Raw genomic sequence first — 26,156 nt, 5'->3', positions numbered from 1 at the left:
TCCACTTATTGAAACATATATAAATGTGTCGATATGTGTTTACCAATTCCACAGAACACCAGAAAATAGATACAATCATTATTTAAGCTGATGTATATATTCAGCAATAATTGATATCAAAAAAATTAATCCATGTGTACATTTGGAACAAACAATAATCACAAACTGACACCTGTAGAGTCTGCTAAACATTATAAAATACACATAACACCCTAGTTAGTAACCTCACATTATCACCCAATCAATACACTCAATGAGTTAATCTGGCGTCGGTACATTGATGATATTTTGTTTTTTTTGAGGGGAAACGTAGATCAATTAGAACAGTTTATTTTATATATCAATAGTAATAACAATAATTTAAAATTCACATGCAAATTTAGCCCAGTTAAAATTTAATTTTTAGATTTAGAACTATATGTTGTTAACAATGAGATACGTACGAGAACCTATTATAAAGAGGTTCAGGCGAACAATTATCTGTTAGCAAGTAGCCACCATAGCCCAATGTGGCTTAATAATATCCCTAAGGGCCAATTTATACATCAGCTTAAATAATGATTGTATCTATTTTCTGGTGTTCTGTGAAATTGGTAAACACATATTGACACATTTATATATGTTTCAATACGTGGAACATTAATGTTGGAATGCTTATTTCAAGTATATTAATTTATTAAGGGTTAATAATATATTTGTTTTAGATAATTTGGCAAGTTTAGGTGTTATTTAGATGTTCTTTTAATCATGCTTAAATGCTATCACATGTCTACCAGCTGTTGTGATTAAGGATGGGACTATTTAAGTCATGATTTGATCCTAGTCCCATTGAACATGCCCCATAAGAAGCGGAGGGATCCGTGAAACGCGTAGGGCGGAGTTTGCCCCTACTCCCACGTGTGTACAGAATGTGCAGAGTCTACGTGGTCTCCTTCGTTTTCCACCGTCAGTGATTCCCCAGTGCCGATACGTCACATCCGGTTCCTGTCCATGTCATCCACGCTACTCGCGAGAGAAGCTGTCGGACATCCGAGAGATTTGGGCGATCCAGAGTAAGGAGAAGTGAAGTAGGACATCCCACTGGGCAGCGTACCACGCCAGGAGATCAACGTACTCCAGCGGGACAGGAGGACGAAGCATGGGGATACCAGAGACGGTTTCTGTCAGCGAGAAGTGCCTACCCTTGTGATCTCATCACGTTACACTGCGCATGTCCTACTGCAATTTTGTAAGTAGGATTTCAATTTTTGTCTGTCACTGTGAGGAGAGGGTGCATATAAAAGGAAACTTATCAAAATGTGGCGCTCTAAATTATCAGTTGATACACAGTGATACTAGTGCAAAAGATATAAGCAAAAAATATATAAACAGTGATACTTATACAAGTGTTTATGAAGATGCAGCTGTAACCCGGTAGAGATTGCTCGGTCAATCCTCGTGATGTGAAGTATGAAGAAGTGTCCGGGAAGCGCAATATGTGAATAAAAATAAATAAATCGTAATAGTGCAATATTGTTATGATTATGATCAGAAGAAGATGTCTTGGCTCAATATTTAATACTCACAAACGTGAGAAGATATAAGGCACATAAAGGTATCTTTAGGGATGTAGTTTTCACTCAGTAGACAGGAGATGCAGAACTCAAATGTTCACCCAAATGTCTGGACTCCCAAGGACCTTAAGAAATACAACTGGACATAGTGCAGACCGTCTGTACAATTTATAATTGGTAAATAGAAAAGGGAGTTACACTCACATGATATCAGTTAAAAACAAGCATTTAGATCTCTCTGGATCTCGCCAGCCGAACGAATGATGTCTCCTATCCCCTCTCTCGTGGCGTGCGTTCCAGCGGTGCGTTCCACTCAACCGGAAGTGATGTCACTTCCGGTTGAGTGGAACGCACCGCTGGAACGCACGCCACGAGAGAGGGGATAGGAGACATCATTCGTTCGGCTGGCGAGATCCAGAGAGATCTAAATGCTTGTTTTTAACTGATATCATGTGAGTGTAACTCCCTTTTCTATTTACCAATTATAAATTGTACAGACGGTCTGCACTATGTCCAGTTGTATTTCTTAAGGTCCTTGGGAGTCCAGACATTTGGGTGAACATTTGAGTTCTGCATCTCCTGTCTACTGAGTGAAAACTACATCCCTAAAGATACCTTTATGTGCCTTATATCTTCTCACGTTTGTGAGTATTAAATATTGAGCCAAGACATCTTATTCTGATCATAATCATAACAATATTGCACTATTACGATTTATTTATTTTTATTCACATATTGCGCTTCCCGGACACTTCTTCATACTTCACTGTGAGGAGAGGAACTGTTTTTAATAATCTTTTTTTTTTAATAAATGTTATTTTGGTTCATCTCACCTTCTTGCCTACATTTCATTAGAGAACTCACCATTCCCTATACCCCTTAACTATTGCTTGTTCATTACAGTATTACACTATGTATTTTTGTTTCCTTTTATCTTTTATGTGCTAATCCCCTACTCATCTTTAATTGGATCCAAGTCACTTTGGACTTCTATTATCATTCATTATGGACACCTAATCAAGGACTTACATCACTGGTATCATTTATTTGTTACACCATTTGATCGTTTATGATGTTTCTGATGCACATATAATTCAATTTATTAGGCACCGTTGGGTAACTTTTTTCTTCTGTACTCAAATACATACAACCCCACCCCCCCTTCCCATCACTCAAATACATACAAAAAAATCCACACCCCAAATACATACAAAAAAATCCCACCCCACAAATACATACCCAAATGGACTCAGCCATATACACGTCTGCTCTCACCCACGCCTCCCTGCTACCTCTTCACCTGCTAATGGTATTAACCTATCTACTGACTAACCTTAAAACTTGTCCAGCAAATCAAGCATCCCAATAGCTTGCACTTATAATACTATCCCACACCCACAATCACTCGTACCAACCATTGTGGCCAAGCACTACCATCTTCAGCACTTTTCCCATACTTGCTGTCTCTGTAAGTCTCCCATAATACCACTTCGATTGTAAGCTCTTCGGGGCAGTGATTTCCTTTCCTATTGTCTGATTTTGCTGCGCTATATAAAGATATACATACATATATATACATACATACATATCAAAATACCCCACCCCCAAATACATAGAAATCCCTGACCCACCAAATACATTTTTTTAAACACCCCCTGAATAATACAAAAAACCCTCCCCAAATACATACACACAAAAAAAAACTACCCCCCAAATACATAAACAAAGAAACACCCCCCAAATACATACAAAAAAACAACCCCCCAAATACATACAAAAAACCTCCGACCCCAATAAACAAACAAAAAAACCACTCCCAAATACAAAAAAAACCCACCCAAACACATACAGTACAACAAAAACCACCACCCAAATAGATCTATAAATACAAAAATACTCCACCCGCAAATACATTTTAAAAAACACAACTACATAAAAAACCCCACCCACCAAATACATATGTAGCGCACTTTTCCCTACCCTATGGAAGAAATGGCAGCTATAGTGTGTGTGGTGCATTACCTGTGGCTCACAGAAGGCCTGAACCTCCGCAGCTAGGAGCCTGGGGTGTACCTAGTTCTTATGGTGACAGCGCCACCACCTGCAAGGGATCCTGACTTGGCAGGATGAACCCTTACAGGAACAATACTAATAATACTCGCACACAAATATATGCTAACAACCTTTACTGAACACAATAATATTGGTACCCTGTACCACACAGTAATATAGACCCCAACCTGATACCAACAGTGAGTGTCCCGAGAGTACAGTGGTTGCCAGGCACCAATACCCTGATGTCCCTTTCCCAATGTCAAGGCCCACCCAAGGTGTTGGAGATAGCGCTATCCCGTGTAGTGTTGGTGCACTTAGTTAGGTACCTGCCTGGAGCTCCAGCACCCGGGTAATGCAGAATCACAAAGAGGATCCGTCTGATCCAACGTTGTTGTCTGCAATCACCTTACCGTCTTTACCATGTAGCTGGTCTGGTTCCAGACCACATGCCGCAGTGACCACGTGGCATCTCACCGGTGTGGTACCTGACTATATACAGCTACTGGGGAAAGGTCCCTGACTATGGGCTTTCCCTATAGCAACCACAAGCTACAATGAGTGTGGGCCTAACTGGGGCCTAAGGGGGAAGATCTGGCCTAGTCCAGGGGAGCACTGCTCCCTGGACATTACCTGCTCCTCAGAGGTCCCTCTTCCGACTGGTGTGGTCCCAGACGTGCCAAATGTATCCACTAAGCTGCAGGGAGATCCGGTGTTTCGATTGGCTGCTGCAGCCCATGTGTCCCTACTCCCAGAGGCTCATGGGAGTTGTAGTTCCCCTGCAGAGCTTTAGGCTGTAGTGGCCGTCGCTACAGGACCTCCTGCGCATGCGCAAGGTGTAGCAAGATGGCCGCCGCACTGGGAAACCTATTCACATGTGCAACTGCTTCTGCGCATGCATGGTACTACCAACACCAACGGCGCATTCTCCGGAACACCGGTGACTCGCTCGCTTGCTCCCTGTACTGCATAGCAGAACAGCCGCCCCCACCCCTCACGCAGCCCTGACGTAAGAGGGGGCCTGGCTACACATACAAAAAAAACGATCCCCAAATGCAGTACATAGAAAACAACACCCTCCAACTACATACAACCCCGCCACCCACCAAATACATACAAAATAAACCCACCCCCTAAACACATACAACAAAAACCCACCACCCAAATACATACAAAAATACCCCACTCCCAAATATATACAGCCCCCCCAACGACATACAACCCCCACCCACCAAATACATACAAAATAAAACCCGCCCCCGAATACATACAAAAAACTTCCACCCCGCAAATACACACAAATAAACCCCACCCCCAAATACATATAAAAACCCCACCCCCAAATACATACACACAAAAAACACCCCCAAAATACATATAAAAAAACTCTCACCCTCCCCCAAAAATCCCCACCCCCAAAAACATACAAAAAAACACACCCAAATACATACAACCCCCGCACCCCCCAAATACATACATACAAAAAACTCCCACTCCCCAAATACATATAAAGAAAACTCCCACCCTGCAAATACAAACCAAAAAATTCCCACCCCCACCCCCAAATACATGGAAAAAAACAACCCACTAAAAATACACAAAAAAAACATCCAAATACATAGAAAAAATATCCACCCCCCAAAAAACATACAAAAAAAACCCCACCCCCAAATACATACAAGCCCCCCACTACCCAAATACCTACAAAAAAATCCCAACCCCCCAAACCCATACAACAAAAACCCACCACCCACATACAGATGCAGCAGCCATTATTTTAACAAATCACGCGGTGTATACCTTGGAATACCCATGTCATGGCACAGGATTTCTTCCAACCGTACCACCTTAAGACGCGAGTGCAGGCGAGTGCATAAAATGGCATTTTAGTGTTGTGGCTTTTAAACACCTGAAATTAACACAGTAGCACAGTACTGTACACATTACAATTCATTCATTTCATTGCATTTAATTGCACACAATCCATGAAATTCAAACAAAGCACCCGCGATAAACACGTGCCAAGGGCGATTGGCGGCGTTCATGCCGCGTGGAGTACAGCAGTGCACACGAAAACGGCGCCGTGATTTGTTTCAATAACGGCCGCTGCATCTGTACATACAAAAATACCCCAGGCCCCCAGCAGCCACCTGGCCCGGGACACTTGTCCCGGCTCTCCCCCTCTATTGGCAGCCCTGATCTCTGATAACATTAAAATGGCAATCCACTCTAACTAACCTCTATTTTTTTTATATCCTCAATAGGCGAAAACCGCCATTTTCAGCTAACCTACCATCACTAACTATTGTAGGAAGGAAAAATGGTGTTGGAACCTTAAAGAAGCTATCTAACCCCACATAACATTTTTTTAAAGCTTGCCTGAACCAGGATCCATGGTCCTCCAATATCCACAGACCCCCCAGTTCTCGAGATACAGTATTTGTAGTTTTTTGTGTCAGTGTTTGACACGACAAATACAAATATTGCCACTGGGTCACAAAGAGAGAGCTACCACTTCAATTTTGCAGCTTCCTATTGGCTGCTCATTATCGAGCATTGCAAGGAAAATATTTTCCGTTCGGGAAGAAATATTCTTCCTCTTCAGACAAAAGGAGTAACATCCTGAATGTCAGGAACCATGCATTACCTCCGGGATCTCCCCAGCCCATGCAAGTAAAAAAAAAATACTGCCAGTGCGGGTTGGGGCTTTAAGCAAAGACAGATTTATATCTACAGGTAAATTACAATTAACAAGTCAATTTCAAAGACAGAAATATGGCAGATAAGCATCTATTCACTCACAGGTACAAAATTCAAATTAAAACAAAATTGGGGTAATATTTTAAAATGTACAAAACAAAATAGGAAAAATGCAAATATTTTAGAATATCCAAAAACTAGAAAAATTGGAAAGAATGTATAAATCTGTAATCCAAACCAACAGTTGAATATTCAAAATATTCGAGAAAAATAATTGTTTTCTGAAATTTGACACATAAACCTAATCTCTAATAGTAAGGACCCCCTGAGATAGTCAGGTCTCCAGGCCAAAGGACTGGCACCGGGTGGATGGAACATGTTCCATATGTATCTTTGTATATATTTAATAACATGCTATATCATGTATTCCTTTAACAAAAATATGAATGGTTTACGTTGCTATTGTTTTATTTCTGTGATGTACACGTTATCACTGCTATTGGTATCTTCACAATAGTTAGTGTTTTCTGGTATTTTCTAGCCGTTACATACCGAAGTAGCAAGACTTACTGTCCTCGGTGCAACGATTTTCACTTTTCCAGAGTGGCTGCATTGCGGCTACAGATCTCGCAGCCACGTGGACAGTAAGCTGCCGAGAAGGATTAATGCTGTGGGGGTCTATTCTTCTGAATGGGACCCCACCCACAGCGTTAATCCTTTGCGGCCATCTGCAGGGAGAAAATACCACGACTCATCTTTCAGATGAGCTGCGCAGTTGTGTCCGGTCCCTTTCTGCAGCCGCCTCTGCCTGCCATCAGGATATTTGTCTCCGCTTGCAGTAGGTAAGCAGGGTTGTATTTCCCTCCCCCGGATTACGTAGATGTCCTTATATGGGTCTCTACATCGTGAAGGGAGGCAATATGACCATATTTGGTCATCTACAAACATCAGAAAAGGACAGGGGACATACAGCCCTGCTTACCCTCAGTGAGCGAAGACACAGATCCAGATGACAGACAGAGTCCGCAGGGTTGTGGACGTCTGGAACTAGTTCAGGAGCAGGAGCTCTGCTAATATAAGCAGGAATTTCCTTCTCCTTATACCTTAGAACAGCTGGTGACCTCTTACATACGCTTCTTGTCTTTGTTCAATTTTAGGCTTCACATTGGCATATTCTTTTAGGGGATCACTCTATGTTTGCAGAGTGAGCACTGAGAAAGATGTGTCAATGGGAAGTTCCAGTTCCCTAATGAAGTCACTAGGTCTGTGATGAAACATGTAGGTCCCTTATACGTACTACGTGTATTGCATCACGAAAGTGAGAGTCATTGTACTCAGAGGAACTTGCTACTGTTTGCTACAAACATCAGCTACAGTGTTTCATTGCCATCGTTTGCCAGTCCCTCTCCCCTTCCGACTGTGGGCCAATGCTTCTACACCGTAGATGTAGATCCTCGGACTGGATGCCTGGAGAATATCAGGGCTGTGCCTGCTGGATGTGAGAACACCATGAGAGTACCGCAAACTGATACACATCATGAGATTTATCTCCCAAATGCACAAATCCTCACAATGTTTTTGAGTGTATCTTTATAAGAGGTTTGTTATTACCATATTACAGTTTACGGGATTACGCTAAGTGGCACGCTCTTCTCTCACTCTCACGTTCTCTCTCTCTCTCTTTCTCTCTTTCTCTTCTACTTCTATATTAAGTTTATTTGACTAAGACACTCATCCTATATTTGGATTTATACTGTATATTGATCCAGAGGAAGGCAGAAAAAAAACCTAGTGAACTATTACACAATTATGCCTTATTAGGCAAAAATAAATTCCTCACTGGCTCCAGTAATGGCAATCAGATGTCTCACTGGATCAACATCTTTCGTATGTTTACTTTCTAGGTACATTCCTGTATACCTTTTCTTTCTAAAAAGAGAATGTCTAACCTTTCATTTAAGATAGCTATTGTATCTACCATCACTGTCTCTATTCAAAGAAAATTCCACATTTAAACTGCCCATACTGTAAAGAAACCTTTCTTTTGCTCCTGGTGAAATCTCCTTCCTCTAATCTCAAAGGATGCCCCTGTGTCATTTGTTCTGTTCTTGGGATAAATAGTTCCCTTGAAAGTTCCATGTATTGACCCTGAATATATTTGTAAATAATTATCATACCCCCTCTTAGATGCCTCTTTTCTCATGTAAACAAACCCCTTTATTAATTTGGTGGCTTTTCTCTAAATATTTTTCAGTTCCATAATATCTTTTGTCATGCAGTGGTGCCCAAAACTGTACTCTGTACTGAAGGGGGAAGGGTCCTACGTTTACAGGACATATACAGCAGCAAAAATTATGCTACAATGGCATTCAATCCATAGCCCATTTCATGTAATATAATATCCTATTAGCGTTGGCAGCTACTGTCTGACATTGAGCATCATTGCTAGGCCTGCTGTCAACAAACACTCCCATTTAGTCTATATGAAGGATGCATCTTCCCAAATGCATAAGTTTACATTATCTGTATTTATCCTTATCTGCCATTTATCTGCTCACATTTCTATTTTTTCCAAGCCCTTCTTTAGGCAAAGTACATCATGCTCTGATCTACAAAGTTACAAAATGTGGGTTTGTCTGGAAAAATGGCAACTTTGCTCTCTAGGCCAACCTCAAGTTCATTATAAAAAATCAGTGGCCTCAGTAGCAAACCTGGAGGCATGGTAACTAATTGTTCTTTGCACTGTCATTTTCTCATCTGATGTCCTCACTTAAAGTACAAGACTTAGCGTTTTTCATGGACATGCGACAGTAAGTCTGGCTATGTCAATATATATTTTTGCTATTTGCAGTTTACACTTGATAAATTTCCTTGTAAGGGACCGAAAGATTGATTCATTCAAAATATTGTTTTCCACACCATGTTATCAGTTGCATGGTTTATCTGAGTTGCTGGGCGCCATATATGCTTACAAGGCTATCAAAGCTTCTTTATATATGCAAATTGACACTATTAACTTCCACTTATACAGATTAAAGATAAGATACAGCTAATAATCTCTTTTGTCAAAATCTGTAATGACCATACAGTAAGTATAGAAAAACAAAAAAGTACCTTTTGTCCTCAGATTCTAGTATCCTAAACAGATCTTTAAAATACTGTGGCACCTGAAGAATCACATCTTCTGAAGAATCAATATCTTTAAGTTCAGGGTTGAATTTGGGATCAATAACTTTCTTCAAAAATGCTAACCAGTTAAACTGTAAGAAGGAACATAAACATATAATATTTCCATTGCAAATCACTAGAGAAATCTACACTATCTATTCATGTGGCTCTAAAATTGCAGTCCACAGTTTGCTGATTGTCCCAAATGACTTCAATTGAGGACTGATGAACTAGCATTTTAATACATACAATTATAACCTGAATGATAATTATGCTTATGTTTTTTTCTTGTTTTTTTTTTTTTTTAAACAAAGCACTCGCCGATATTTACATTTCAGAAATAATCTGCAGTGAAGAGACCAAGATAGGATTTATTTTGTCACATACCTGTGGGATCATAGTGCTGAGCTCCAAGATGTTCATTTTATTATACATGGCTTCTCTAGTCCTGTTTTCATGAGGAACTATTATCTAATGGAATAAAAAAAAATACAGGTTCAAATATAGATTCTGAAATCTGTGAAATCTGTGTGAAGATGATTGTGTTTTTCAGCAGTGATTTAGAAATCATGTACACGTATGTAGCAAAAATGTTGATGGAGGAAACACAATATTATATTATGACATCACCCATAAATTACCTGAATAGTAGAGTGGAGGCACTAGTTTAATTTAAATGAGTTCAGTAACTCAGATGTTAAAGTTGGTAATGGTGCACAATATTTGAGGATTCCCTTTTCCACTGTATGATAATGCAGTAGTAAAAACAAATACAGGCATACCCCGCATTAACGTACGCAATGGGACCGGAGCATGTATGTAAAGCGAAAATGTACTTAAAGTGAAGCACTACCTTTTCCCACTTATTGATGCATGTACTGTACTGCAATCGTCATGTACGTGCATAACTGATGTAAATAACACATGTGTAACAGGCTCTATAGTCTCCCCGCTTGCGCAAAGCTTCGGTACAGGCACGGAGCCGGTATTGCTGTTCAGGACGTGATGACAGGCGCATGCGTGAGCTGCCGTTTGACTATTGGGCGATATGTACTTACTCGCGAGTGTACTTAAAGTGAGTGTACTTAAAGCGAGGTATGCCTGTATGTATTTATATTCATGTTGATTGAGTGAGTTCTGATAAATATATCTACTGTAGCGCTGTTTCCCCCACCCAGATGTGGCGGCTACTGAGTGTGTGATGCTTTACCTGTGGCTCACAGGAAGCCTGAACCTCCGCTGCTGGGAGCCTGGGGTGTACCTGATCCATCTGGTGGCAGCGTCTCCACCTGTGAAGGATCCTAGCACTGCTGGATACCCCCTTGCACAAGACCCAATACAATAGGCACACACTTGTATATAATAACAGTTTACTGAACACAGGTAAAACTAGGTATATCACTATCCCACATACAATATAGGCCTCGCACAGCCGTAACTGCCCCCCATGCCCTCTAACCGCCGTGTCCACACCCTGATGGGATTCCCCCAAAGTTCTGAGGTGCCCATGGCACCCAACCTCCCGGTGTCCACAAGAGCCAACCCACCCAATGTGTGCGACAGTGCTGCCCATAGTAAATGAAAGTGTTATTGTTGGTGCACTTGGTGAGGTAACTGCCCAGGTGCTCCAGCACCCGGGTATGGCCAAAAAGCAAAATGGATCCGGTGATCCAGCGACGTCGTCGTCAGTGAAGCCTCCACCTCTGCGTGGGGTGGTTTCCAGCTGGATGGTTCCACCATGAAGATAGTCTCTATTGGGGATTGCCAGTCTGCCGCTGCGACCTGGCTGTGTCCCTCACAAATGGCACTACAGGGGCAGTGTCCCTATCTAATGGGCCTGTTCCTGTAGCAGCCACAAACTTGCAGGGGAGTCGGGGCCTAGCTGGGGCCTACAGGGGGATCTCTGGCCCAGTGCAGGGGTCACTGACACCCTGCACACACAACCTCACCCCCTGAGTCCGAGCTCCGACGGGCATAGCTTGCAGCGCGCCAAATGTATCAATTGTGTGGAGCAGGGGAATGCTGCAGCCCTATTGGCTGTACTGGGCCATGTGGTATTGCAGCCCCAGTGGCTGCTGGGAACTGTAGTTACCCTGCGGGGGCTTATCTCCTAATGGCCGCCGCTTGTGCTTGTACAGCATATGCGCGAGGAGTCCCAAGATGGCCGCCAAAACTATTGGGCCATTGCGTATGCGCGAAATGTACTGCGCATGTGCACGCATTCCAAGATGACGGCCACCGCTCTTCGGGTGCGCCGCAGTGGCTGTATAAAAATATACTTCTTAAGTGAATTGGGAGTCAGTGGAATAGTTCCCTGGGTTTTAGCAAATTAACTGTTATTGTACACGGTGCAGCTGTGGAGATCAAATTATAGCCAAAGGAGAGGAATTTGTAAAAAAAAAAAAAAAAAAAAGGTGTATGTGCTACAGCGCTAATGCTTAATCAAAAAGTAGTGTGCTATAAATTCTACCAGTAATAACCACAGTGCCTAAAATAATAGAAAGGCTGCCAGGAACAGGAAGATGAATCTATACACACACAGATACAAAAAATATATACCGGCGCCTCAAAAGTCAATAATATAGTGAAAGTCCTGACCATATAGCAAGAACCAGTCCTGTTGAACTAGAAATCATCTGATGATTCTTGATAGTAGTCTCACAACATATGGAAAGAATGTAACACCCACATTCCTAGAGAATGTTGGTACCAGGTACCTGTTCTAACCGAGTTTAATGAGCTGTAATATGATTGGTTTAAGAATTAAGGAGTGGTTAGTTTAATCTGCCTAGTAACAGTTTGAGACAAAGGAATCAAGAATGTATAAAGAGGCTGACTGGACACTCCCTGGCAGAGAGAGTCTTGTAGACTTTTGAATGAGTTGATCATACTATACTATGTATTATATAAACTACTTATTATCAACTGAACCCCGTTGGTCAATATTGGATCATTGACAAGGGTTTAGTGGGTGTTGTTCTGGGACGCCCTCCAGAGTATGAGGACGCAGCAGAGAGCCTCTCCCCAGAGGGAGTAGGCTGAGGCCTTGCCCCACTAGGGGTAAAGTATCTTTGAAGAGAGGAGTAAAGGCCTCAAGTGGGTACTGCATTCAGGGACTGTGACCTGTGTATACCATCATGCATGTACCAATAAGCCCAGTTATACCCAATCTGGTGTAATGATTGAGCATGTTCTCTAAGAAGAAGTGCCCTATAGGTCCATCCTTGACAGCCTCAGGATCCTCTTGGGCTGGAGGCGCTGTCACTGACAAAGGAACCCTCTCTACAGCCTGTCCTGATGTCCTCCCTACAACATCGCAGAGATCTCTAGCCTCCTGTTCCACATAACAGGTACGCACCAGCAACAGAATACACCAGTAGCCTTAGAAGAGGCGAGATGGTGCCTGGACAGGCCCAGCTGAGCAAGGCCTGCCACGCCCTTGCCGCTCTGCTCACGGGGGAACCATCCGCCACTGTAACTGCACGTTTCCAGCCAAGCATCGAGGGTGCGTCTGTCAATGAGGTGTCGGACAAAGCCTCCACCGATCCTGAGGCTGCGACTACTTAGTCCCTCTTGAGCCCCCTCTCTTCTCCAGGCGTTCCGACCCAAGATGTCGTTCAGCGCTGGCTGATGCTCACGGAGGGATATACCAGCTCCAGCTACAGTGCCAGGCCATCTGTGAGCCCCAAGATCAAGCCATGGCCTACATGGCTAATACCTACATTGAGGGCATAGATGAGGCAATTAGCGCAGAGAAATCTCCACTAGTGGTGTCGGACGATGCTGCTGTCCTTCCGGTTGCTGTACCTGCCCTTGCTTCATTGTGGGGACCTTTTCTTAAAGCATTGCCAGGAATGGAAGCAGGGGTACGACCAACGACGCCGCTCTCTTGAAATCCAGACCATGGGACGCCTTGACAGGCCTTCAGCTACGGTTTCCCCGCTCCTGGGCGTGGACAGCAACTGGCCTTATTACGGACAGCCTCTCAGGTTGCCACTCCGGTTGTGTTACGAAGCCCTAAATCCCTGGAGAAATCAGACTTTTGAGTACGGGACTTATTTTGTTCTGCCCCTTGGTCCCTTTCAGTACTGTTGCCCCATACTGACCGTTTCCCCAGTCTGGAACTGTAAGGAATCCGCTTCTGGCTTTGATTCTAGCCTCGCAGACCTCTGCAGTTTACAAAGTCTCCCTCTGGCAATCAATGGCACATGTGCTGCCTCTCACTGCAGCTTCATCCCTGTGCTCCATCATTGGAGGAATGCTCACACACCTCCCTCCTGTGATTGGCTCGCCATCCTTTATATGTGTGAGGAGTCGGGGATTGCGTCCCTTTGCGGCGCGGTTCCTCCTCTCTACATAACAGTACTGCAGCAGCTGCTGCCTCCGATCTGCCCCCCGCTGGTGCGCGCACCCCCGCTCTGTTTACAGAGCGCATGCGCACCCGCTCCTCTTCTACCAGGTCACAGACCTTAGCTCCGCCCCCTCGGTCACGCCGCGCCTCCGCTGCACGCGGCGTGCACGCATGACGTCGCGCAACGAGCCCCAGCTGCGAGTCAAGATTGCTGTGAGCCCTTGTCTCCTGCAGCCTATCCTTTGCATCTGCAGAGGCTCCGCCTCCATTCCGCCCCCTCTCCTACTGGTTCCTGTCTCCTATAAGAAACTTCCTCTTCCTGTCATACCTTGCTGAACATAACCTAGTGTAGCCTTTGCGTGTGCCTGTCTTGTCCAGCCCAGTCTTGTCTTGTTCTCTGCAGTTAAGCTCTCGTGTACCGACCTGGCTTTGCATTTGGATTCTCTCTGGCTCTTGACCCCTGGCATACGGATAACGACTACGAGTACCTCTCCAACCCCAAAACACAGGCTTACGGACTCCAACTACGTGTACCTATCCAACCCACGGACCCTGGCAAGTATTGGATTAACCCTTTCTACATACCCAGACCCATCAACACTACAAACCACCTTCTGGGCTCACCACGGCTACTGTGGGTGTGTGGCACAGTCCTTCCCACCTCAGTGCTGTGGTCAGGTCTTGTTTGTGGGCTCGCACAAGCATTACAATATGCTGGGCTCTGGCACTAATTCAGTGCCGAGCATAATCCTACTCTGGATGTTACAGTGTTCCGCACAAGCCCCCTGGCTTGCCCTGTTCCTGTTACTACTTCAGGCTTTAGCTATAGTTCCTAGTTCTATGCATTGTTCCTGTTTCCTGTGACCTGCTGCTACTCTCCACGCAGAGGTCTGTGTACCTGTTTCCTGAGGCCTGCTGCACGATCCCTGTTGCAGAGGCCTACTTCGGACTTGTGTGCTGTAGTGCTGTTTTTCCCCCGGCGCTGCCCTGCGGTGTTCTTCGGCCAGCCTGCTGTCTCCCCCTAGAGAGACCGGCGTCATGGTCCGTGCCCGCTCCTCACGCAGAGGCCACTCCCATGCTCTCGCTCTTACGCTGAAGCAGAGAGCACCCGTCTACCCGTTGCTGAACTCCTGCCTGAACCACGACTATGCTGTCTTCTCCGATCCTGACCCTGGCTTGTCCTCAGACTACGCTGCCTTCTCCAGTCCGAACCCCGGTTTGTTTAACCATGAACTTCGCACTCCGGATCCGGCTCCAAGGCGTAAGGTCGGTGATTATGCAACCCCACCTCAGTCTCGTGGTCCGGTCCAGGTTTGTGGCGAGCACGTCCATGACAGGAACCAAGTCCCCAGGGAGTGGAGAGTAACCACGGTGACAATCCCCAGTTGTCTCGACCTGTTACTCCTGTAATGACAGTAGCCATTCTCTCAGTGACGACTGTTGCATGTGTGCCCGATAATGTGTCCAACGGGACGGAACCTTTGCCATGGTGGGATCCACAATTTAGGGGATATGTGCCCCACTTAAAACGGACTAGGTTCATTTTAGAAGGGGGTCCCAGATTGACCATTGGTGGGAGGAGGGTCATTTCTCTGCGGAGCAACAGACAGAGATAATGCATGAGCGTTGTACCCAGATGGTGGAAGGACTCTTTTCTGGACCAGAGGGAGAGGACTCAGCTAGTGAGCCACTGTGGGTAGGACCCATATACTGGGTATTACCAGGTCAGGCCTATGGACACAACCTAACTAAAAGTAGTCACGCTGATATGGTGCTGGTTCAAAGGTTCAGGTTGGAAGGATATAATTACCCTTACCATCCAGAGGATTTAATGCGCATGGCCGAAATGCACAGACATGAGTGGGTGCGCATAGCTATTATGGACCATGTAATGCAACACGTTGGTACTAATACACACAAACGGGAGGAACGATTTGCTTTCTTAAGTAACACATGGCATGTAGGCCACAATGGTTTAAAGGGTAATGCTGCACTCCCCAAAAGGAATAAAAATTGATACTTATACCGGTGCTCCTGGTTCAAGAATCTCTGCTAGGTATCCCCAAAATCATGTGTGGAGGGAAGAACCTGAGCACTGTAGGTTTCTGCTAGAAAAATAATTTATTGTAAGCCAGTAATTGGCTTACAACAAATTATTTTTCTAGCAGAAACCCCCAGTGTTCAGGTTCTTCCTTCCACACATGTAGGCCACAATGTACACCTAGACAGGGTAGAGTATGTCGCCGAGAATGGCCGCAAGCGTTGCTACTCTGTGACGGTGACTGACAGTGCGGGGAACCTGGTGCGCAAACCTGAACCTGCTCACTATTATTGACGGTCTAAATGTACTGTATGACATGTTGAAATGTTCATTGCATTTTATGTTAAAATGTATAACTGTGTGGTGGATGTTATGCCCTCATGCGAGGTAATGAGGGCGTTTCACAACCAGAGGGAGGATGTAGCCAAGTCCCCATGGACTACTGATACCTTGTCAGAGGGCAGTGCTGAGAGTAATTACTGTAGGCTCTGTTATACTGTTCTCTGTGTTTGCGTTCAATAAAGTTCATGAATAGCCTGTTTATTGTAAGTGGGGTCTATGACCGTATGTAGGCTGGCTTGCAAGCCACTCCCCAGGGAAGGAGGGGGGCCGCACTCCAGAGTATGTGGATGCAGCAGAGAGCCTGTCCCAGAGCGAGTAGGCTGAGGCCTTGCCCCACTAGGGGGTAAGGTATCTATGAAGAGAGTAGTCAAGACTTCAAGTCTGGGTACTGCATTAAGGGACTGTGACCTGTGACCTGTGTATACCATCATGCATGTACCAATAAACCCAGTTATACCCAATCTGGTGTAATGATGGAGCATGTTCATCTAAGAAGAAGTGCCCCTGAAGTCCATCCTGACAGCCTCATGATCCTCTTGGGCTGGAGGCGCTGTCACTCACCAAGGAACTCTCACTACAGCCTGTCCTCCCTACAACAACACGGAGATCTCCGGCCTCCTGTTCCACCTAACAGGTACACACCAGCAATAGAACGCACATGACAATCATATAAATAACAAATAATATAAATAACAGATCATGGAAATAAGTGCTTTATCCATAAAAGTAACATTTAGGAAAAGGGAGTCCCTGCTCCGAAGAATTTACAATCTAATTGGAAGGTAGGAAGAATGTACAGAGACCATAGGAGGGCATTCTGGTCTGCAAGGGGCCAAGCTTTATGTATCAGGTGTCTAGTATTAGCCACGGAAGTACTAATATGCTTCGTTAAGTCATATCTAACTAACAGGTCGGTAAATCTCTGCATTAACTTTAATGGAGCTCTGTGGACAGTCGTTGTTAGAGGAAACACCTCTTTTGCATATCATTAGCACTAATGTCCCCAATAGATAACGCAAGGGTCCGTTATCGCTGAAAATAGCACTTAACACTGCATTAGTGAGAGCTTTGAAGATCCCCATTAATAGAGATGGATGAAACTGTCAAAATCTGTTCCACAGGGTAAAACCTTCCTGCGGATTGGGTTTTAAACATTCCAAGCGGACTAATCCAAATCCGCCATTGGATCCAATCCGGACAGATTTGTAAAAATTTGCACTCAGATTCCATATTGAATCCGAAATCCAGATTGCGGATTGTTAAAAATCCGCATTCGGATTGTTAAAAATCTACACTCTCTCCCATTGGATTTAATCTGAGTGCGGATTAATAACAATATGAATGTGGATTCTTAATCCGCCATGTGAATTGTCAGTGATAGAAAAATTCCAGAAAAGGCAGGAAGATCCAAATCCACCAACACAATTTCGCCCATCACAACCCGATTGTACTGTACATAATGATGTTTTAAATGAACGTCTTATTAATTCAATAACAGAGATTTGTGGATCTGGACCTAAAATGTATCTTATTTCTGTTATCTGCCTCTGTAAATTGATACTTATGCAAAGGATTTTAGAGATCACAGGCAAATGAACCCTCAGCATTGATACAAGTCTTCTCAAATTGAAATATAATTTCTTTAAGCTTATTTTACTGTTTACCCTATACTGTACTGTCTTCCTTTTTTTTTTTTTTTTTGCCCCATGAATTATACAGTGTAGATGCAGAACTGTCAGCGATAACATTTCATACTAAAATATTCTGGTCTGATTTTAAAAGGGAAAATTTATAAGAAAAAAAAATTATATGGTAATTTCATGTAATATTTACCAGTTTAAACACATTTGTGGTGGAACTGTGAATGAAACATGTCTATCTCTTAATGCATGAAAACTCTGAGTAATGGGATTTTACTTCTAGAATCATAAGCATGACATAACATAAGAGTGCACTTACAGACATAAAAGATATGGTTTCATTCCTATGACAGTAAAGCATGCAATTAGTTCAATCCTTCTCTGCTGAATGCCCCGGGTAATACATTTCTCATGTCTGCAGTGGCAATGGTTTTTTTTTACATATATTTCACTTCTCTGAAATGTGTTCTTAAAAAATCTTCCAATCTTAATTTCTTGAGAGAGTTTGGAAATTCTGGAGAAACATTAATATTACTTTTGACTTTGAAGAAAGTGAATAGTGCTGGTAATAAATAGGATTGGCTTTCAGTAGGTGAGAATGAATGAAACAGTGTACATTGTGGGACCTGGTAATATACTGTAGTGTTAGTGAACTATAGATGTAACTGGCTCCATTATTCGCTCTGACAGATTATGGTGGGGTATTGAATCTTATTGAAACTCTATGATATTCTGAGTTACTGTATAATGAGTTATGTTGTGTTTTCTGGTGAAACAATGTATTGTGAGCACCATATATTATTACAAGGCACTTACTGTCTCCACCCCACACATGCACTGCAAACCAATTGATCAGATAATACAAATTAGTCAGTAAGGATCAATACTAGAGATGGGAGAATCCACCCAAATCTGTTTCCTGTATTGTCTCGCATTTTCCCCCCCAAAATCCGTTTAGATGTGTAAAATCCGCAAACGGATTTGGTCAGTTTTAATCGGCGCAGATTCATCCAAAAACACTATTGGATACAATCTGTTGGCAGATTTGTAGAATCCAATATGCGGATTGCTTAATCCGCGGATTCTACAAATCCGTCAATAGATTGGTAAGAATAATAAAAAATCCCCAAAACACGAATCGCCCTTTTGAGATTGGCCTGCTGAAATCCGCTGACCAAAGGAACCGGCCGAACTGCTGCAGATCCAAATTCACCCCCCCCCAAAAAATCGCCCATCTCTAATCAATACTTACAGGAACTACAAATCAAAATGTGTATTAAATCACAGTGCCAATGTTTTGTCCTGAAGATCTTATAAGGTACTGTACAGTACAACAGCTGAAGTTTAAAGACTTACAATGCATTTGCAGGTGAAGGGGCATTACAAATATCAGCACTGTGCTTAAATGCAGAGAAGCACAATATTTTTTTGTAAAGGGTAACCTTTTAAATAATGATTGGCATATTTATTCTATAGGAACAGAAAGGTATAATTTTTGACAACAGATCTATTTTTCTTGACAATTAAGTAGACATATAGGGGGATATGCACTAAGCTCAATGGGTTTGCGTTCTGATGTTCAAAAAAAGCACGTCCGTTAAAAAGTGAGGCCGGAGACGCGATTCACTAAGGCCTTGAGCCCATTTTTTTTAACGTACGTGCTCAAAACACCCACAGCGTACGTGTTGCTTTTTTTTCCCCTGCTAGCGTTCTTAAACTTCACGTACGCTAGCTGCTAGAAAAAAAAGCCGCATGTAACATTTGCATGGAAATTTGCCATCTCCATGCAAGGCTTTTACAGGCGATCGTACACTAAATAAATATATTTGAATAATAGTGTACATGAGCAGGGGGTCTCCGGAGCTGAACAGCATTGGTTTCAGGTCCGAGGACCCCCTACTTCAGGAGATACAGGCCCCGTTATGGGGTGCCGGTATCCCCTGCAGAATTTCAATATCCCGGTCACGTGATGCGGACGCTTGAAAGTGCAGGGGATACCAGAACCCCATAACGGGGCCTGTATCTCCTGAAGTAGGGGGTCCTCGGACCTGAAACCAATGCAGTTCAGCTCCGGAGACCTCCTGCACATCTACACTATGAAACACATGTATATTAAAAAAAGAATTAACAAACATCAATACACGACCCCCCCTCCGCCCTAACACATACAGTACAATAATGTGCAAAATTACTATTATCCAGATATGGATAATAGATAATTTGCCCATTATTAAACACTGCATTAGCATACCTAAATAAGGTAAATAAAAACAGTAGCCAGCTAATCCAATGAATACAAGCAGTAACAACATCAACAATGAATTAATTAAACCATTAACCAATGAAACCAATTAATTCCTAAACCAACTCAAAATGAATAGTAACACTAACCAATCAAACCAATGAATTACTACAACATTAATGAATGTAAACATTAAAAGACAAAGAAATACATTCAAACAATATCTGAAATAACCATAAAACGCATTAGCTAACATAATACAACATTAACTACAAACGAACACCAATCGCAAACATTTTATTACATTAAGCAGGAAAAAAACAAACAATCACATCCACATAATAAATTGAAATTAAAAAAAACAACAGCAATACCAAGCCACAAATGCCCCCCAAATATTGTCATAATAATGTATAAATCTGTACCCTAAAGTGGTACAGATTAATATATTATCAGTCAATGTGCCTCCCCAACATATCCAATGAAGAAACCTGTAAAAAGAGACATTTACAAACATTCAATATATTACTTACCATTAGAAGCGGTGGCCCTCCGACTCCCGGGGTAACAGGAAGCTCACGTACCTTGAAGGCCTCCAACAGCATCCGATGCCATCCGCCATGAAGATCTGGATCAGGTACCCAAATCTTCTTTTTTCTTTCTTTAATCACCTTCTTCTATCTTCATCTGTCACCATTTCTTGATCTTCTTTATCTTCTATATTCATCTGTCAATCCAAAAAAAAACCATGGTAAACCCCAGCCGATGTTCTCTCGTCGTCTTCTTGGGCTCAAATGAGGCTTCACGGCCTTAAATAGGGCTTGTGACATCACATTTAGCCTCAAAATGGTTAACAGCCACCTGATTGGCTGTTCAAACCATGTTCCAACTTTAAATTTTTTTTTTACATGACGTCACTTAAAGGGAATGATGCCAGCCAATCAGAATAGCTGTGCTTCATTTGCCTTTAAGATGACTTCACTAAATCCAAGATGGGCGGCGTCACATGGTATTTCAGCCAATCAGAGTGTGGAATTGGTTACCACGATCTGATTGGCTGAAATACCATGTGACGCCGGCTTCGTCACTTCAGCTTAAAGGCAAATGAAGCACAGCCATTCTGATTGGCTGGCATCATTCCCTTTAAGTGACGTCATCTAAAAAAAAAAACTTAAAGTCGGAACATGGTTTGAACAGCCAATTAGGTGGCTGTTAACCATTTTGAGGCTAAATGTGACATCACAAGCCCTATTTAAGGCCGTGACGCCTCATTTGAGCCCAAGAAGACGACGAGACAACATCGGTTGGGATTTACCATGGGGGTTTTTTGGATTGACAGATGAAGATGGAAGATAAAGAAGATCAAGAAATGGTGACAGATGTAGATAGAAGAAGGTGATTAAAGAAAGAAAAAAGATTTGGGTACCTGATCCGGATCTTCATGGCGGATGGCATCGGATGCTATTGGAGGCCTTCAAGGTACGTGAGCTTCCTGTTACCCCGGGAGTCGGAGAGCCATCGCTTCTAATGGTAAGTAATATATTGAATGTTTGTAAATGTCTCTTTATACAGGTTTCTTCATTGGATGTGTTTTTTGATTTTCTGGAGGAGGCACATTGACTGATATAATATATTAATCTGTACCACTTTAGGGTACAGATGAATACATTATTATGACAATATTTGGGGGGCATTTGTGGCTTGGTATTGCTGTTGGGTTTTTTAATGTCAGTTTCTTATGTGGATGTGATTGTTTGTTTTTTTCCTGCTTAATGGTAATAAAATGTTTGCGATTGGTGTTCGTTTGTAGTTAATGTATTATGTTAGCTAATGCGTTTTATGGTTATTTCAGATATTGTTTGAATGTATTTCTTTGTCTTTTAATGTTTACATTCATTAATGTTGTAGTAATTCATTGGTTTGATTGATTAGTGTTACTATTCATTTTGAGTTGGTTTAGGAATTAATTGGTTTCATTGGTTAATGTTTAATTAATTCATTGTTAATGTTGTTACTGCTTGTATTCATTGGATTAGCTGGCTACTGTTTTTATTTAGGTATGCTAATGCAGTGTTAATAATGGGCAAATAATCTATTATCCATATCTGGATAATAGTTATTTTGCACATTATTGTACTGTATGTGTTAGGGGGGTGTATTTAGTTAGAAATAATGTTTAGTATTTTTGTAGGCACAACATTGGTACCGCAGGCCAGCGGGGACCCCGGGACGGCCGCGGGGTCAGCCAGGGACACCCACGCAACCCCCGGCCTCCCTCGGGGACCCCCGCGGGGTCAGCGGGGACACCCACCGGCCTGTTGTATGGGTGTTGCGCATGCAAAAATGTAAAGCAAGAAATTTTTCAAAGTCCAGCTTTTTTTGCGTCTACCTTGAGCTGACGTGTTCTGTTGAACGCAACTTTCGCATACGCTAAGGTTGCGTTGCGTTGCTTAGTGCATCCCGCTTCAGGGCAGAATTTAACGCACACAGGTTAACGAACGAGCAAAGTTGGACTTAGAAAAATTTCCTGAAAAAAGTCAGTTTTAGAGTGCAAAGTGCCTGTTTGCGTGGCTTAGTGCATCGTGTTCAGCGCAACATCACGTTCTAAGAGCACTTTGCGCTCTAAAAACGACTTAACGGAGCTTAGTGCAAGACCCCCTTAAACTTAGAAATATAAAAAAGAAGTGACACCATTTATCATCACACTTTGACCAATAGGTTGTATACACCTCTTTGGTTTTGCAACCCTAGAGGCATCTACTGTATATTTATTGATGTTCACAGCAGACAGGGGGTTCCCTGAAGCGAAACTGTGCTTTTTTTCAATTTGGGGTCCCCCGGTTCCCCAGATACTCACAGGTTAAGTTACAGCTATTTCTTCTCCCCCGAGGGAAAACAAGCTGGCTGTCAAATTGCGGACCAATAGGAAGCCGCAATATTATAATATGCAGCTTCCTATTGGACGACCATTTGAATGCCCAGCAGCAACACTGGTACAGGCATACCCCGGTTTAAGGATACTCACTTTAAGTACACTCGCGAGTAAGGACATATCACACAATAGGCAAACAGCAGCTCGCGCATGCGCCTGTCAGCACGTCCTGAACAGCAATACCGGCTCCCTACCTGTACCGAAGCTGTGCGCAAGCGGGGAGAATATAGAGCCGGTTACAAATGCATTATTTACATCAGTTATGCACGTATATGACTATTGCAGTACAGTACATGCATCGATAAGTGGGGAAAAAGGTAGTGCTTCACTTTAAGTACATTTTCACTTTACATACAGGCTCTGGACCCATTGAGTACGTTAATGCGGGGTATGACTGTACTTCACTGGTGAGTATCTGGGGAACCAGGGGAGTGCCCTCGGGAACAAATAACACTGCAGCGCCCCGTGACTTAAATAATTTTAAAAAATCATAAAAAATGGGATTGTTGCTTTAATTATCGTTACTATTCAGATTACTAACCTCAGCTAGTTTAGTTTCCAGGGCAAGCAATTGTTTCATGTCAGACACAGCTTGAGTCTTGTTGGCTCCAAGAAAAACTGTCACATCAACCATAAATTGTAGAAGAGCATCCCTATACTGTGGAAGAAAGAAACGGGGGATTAAAAAAAGAGCATTGAAGTCTATGCTTTGTAATCACATGGAGAAAATTGGAACTTAATCCATTTGCTGCCAGCAAAGTGCTTGAGCCTTAAAGAAGCCAAATTCAGCACTTTGTTGTTAACTGTATTATGGCATCACATTTTTTAGGCTGATTTGATCGTTCATCTTCAGATACAGTATAGCTCATCACGTTGGTTGTGCATAGACATTTAAACTTTTTTAATGGTAAAAAAAAAAGTTCAATAATACATGAATGATGCCGTATGGGAAACAATCAGTGTCGAAAAATCCCTTAAACTGTACCTAGTCTGTGCAGGGCATAGTTTTAAAAGGCACATGGCAATTATTCATTTTCATCTTAACTTGCTCCATGAAATGTAGGTTTTCTGCAGCTTGTGATGTTACCAACTACTGTACATCTATAACGTATTGTAATGTTGGTTCTCTTAAAAAAGGTATTCAACCTTTAACATAATAATCTATGTACATATGCCATTTTACTTTTCGTTTATTTCTTATTTAATAAACAAGTGAGTAGTTGTAGATGATGAGCAGCACAGCCAGAAGAATCCAACTTCCAACTTGACCGGAAAGCAGGAAAAAAGCGAGCACTCCAAAATGGCAATAAGGTCTGGTTTATTGCAGGCAAGACAAACAATAATAGGACCACACGAACGCACCTACGCGTTTCGTGCACACAGCACTTTATCAAGGTGACAAGATAATACAAATGCTGCCTCTTTAAATGGATTCTTCTGGCTGTGCTGCTCATCATCTACAATTACTCACTTGAATCTACCTTTGGATGGACTGCACGCCCCTGGTGTCTGGAATGTCCACAGAAGCACACAGGTAAAGGGCCGCAGTGCCCTGTCATATATGTATATGTACACCTGTGCAACTTTATTTCCTCATTTGTTTATACTTGGTTGGGTGTTCATTATTGTGTTTAATCTGTGGTTGTCAAGTGGACTCCACTAGACACATATCCCTTCCTATTGTATATTTATTCATCTCTCTTGGACACTCCATTGTCATCTGGATTATTATGCTTATTATACGCTACAGATGGAACTCTCTCTAATTATTGCAGCATCACACTCCTTTTCACTTAATTTAATAAACAGCATAAACTTAATTTCCACACAAGTGTACATTCAAAGAATTGTCCCCACAATATAGAGGAGTGCAGGAACAATGTTTTGGGTGGAGTGCTGTGCATCCAAAACCAGTAACATACATACATTACCATCATGTAAAAATGTTGTTTGTCACATCATTATCCACGTTGTATAGTAATACTTTATATTTTGTAATCTACAGGACTTGTGGAAACGTGGCCTTTCAGAAAGTTGGGAAAAAGGCAGGTGACAGATAAGCAACTAGTAAAATACACAAGTTGTGTTCAAGATTTTCTTTATCCCTCTTACATACACTGTATATTATATTGCGTTTCTGTATTTCTGCTATACCCGATGAAGGTCACTGAGAAGTTCGAAAGCTTGTTACATTTCAACTACTTGTTGGTCCAATAAAAAGTATCATACCACATACTCCCTCTCCTTCCTTTGTTACTACATGGGAGAAAGGACCAAGACGGCTACCAACCCTTCTTTCTCCGGGTGTTTCTAGCTGGCAAGAATTTGGCTGTCCATCTCCAATACTTTTTTTTCTAATACAAAAGAGGAAAATGTGCCACTGGGTGTGTGATTCATGCTACGCCACACTGAACAAATTCAATCAGCTAGAACTACGGATCTATAAAATCGTGAAGTTAATGCTGCATACATTTACAGGAAATGCAGGCATGAAAGATGACAAGCTTTAACATTTAGGTCTGGGAAATCAACTATATTGGTAAAGTGGCTTCAACTGTAGTAGTTAGTCATATAAAACAACACACCAGGGCAATGTTCCCCCTCATGGTAATTTATATATATGGGGCTCAGGGAGTTGTTCAGTGAGTAAATGCACTGACTCTGAAAACCACACCATTAGATTGTAAGCTGTGAGGAGCAGGGACTCGTCGTGTCTGCAAAATTCTATGTACAATGCTGTGCATACTCTCAGTGCTATACAATAAAAAATTTTTAATATATATATATATATATATATATATATAATATATATATACGTGTAACACCCCTATCCCCCCACCCCCTAAGGGAGATTTGTAGTTACTTGATTTTACTGTGGTGCTGTGTAGCTCACCTGTAGGTTCTCAGGAGATCTGAGTCTCCGCAGTTGGTGTAGGGTATAGGCAACACGATAGGTTTTTGGTTCTTTGGTGCAGTGCCACCATCCTGCAGAGCTCTGCCAGAGGCAGGGATTATTCCCTACAGGAACCTTGTAGTAACTCACACTCCAGGCAAGGAAACAGTTCCGCCATTTATTGTTAGGCCCGCTCACATCCTTCTCACCATCTTCTCCCATGCAAGAGAGCATCTTGCTCA

The 26,156-nt window shown here is 42.6% G+C and overlaps 1 protein-coding gene and 1 long non-coding RNA gene across 2 annotated transcripts in view; one reads left to right on the top strand and one right to left on the bottom strand.

Annotated features, from left to right (window-relative positions):
* LOC142489129 (uncharacterized) overlaps positions 1-25,183 on the top strand; it is a 49,936-nt gene extending 24,753 nt beyond the window's left edge. Inside the window, exon 3 of the long non-coding RNA XR_012799804.1 lies at positions 25,027-25,183. This is a non-coding gene — a long non-coding RNA (uncharacterized LOC142489129). The remainder of the gene's footprint in view (positions 1-25,026) is intronic.
* PHEX (phosphate regulating endopeptidase X-linked) overlaps positions 1-26,156 on the bottom strand; it is a 302,776-nt gene that overhangs the window by 182,969 nt on the left and 93,651 nt on the right. Inside the window, exons 7-9 of the mRNA XM_075589362.1 lie at positions 23,563-23,679; positions 9,861-9,944; positions 9,420-9,565 (exon numbers count right to left, since the gene is read on the bottom strand). Coding sequence (XP_075445477.1) covers positions 9,420-9,565; positions 9,861-9,944; positions 23,563-23,679 — 347 coding nt within the window. The remainder of the gene's footprint in view (positions 1-9,419; positions 9,566-9,860; positions 9,945-23,562; positions 23,680-26,156) is intronic.

Source organism: Ascaphus truei, chromosome 3, assembly GCF_040206685.1.
Source record: "Ascaphus truei isolate aAscTru1 chromosome 3, aAscTru1.hap1, whole genome shotgun sequence".
NCBI lineage: Eukaryota > Metazoa > Chordata > Amphibia > Anura > Ascaphidae > Ascaphus > Ascaphus truei.
The sequence above is the reverse complement of the archived record's forward strand: the minus strand, read 5'-3'. Positions and strand labels throughout refer to the sequence as shown.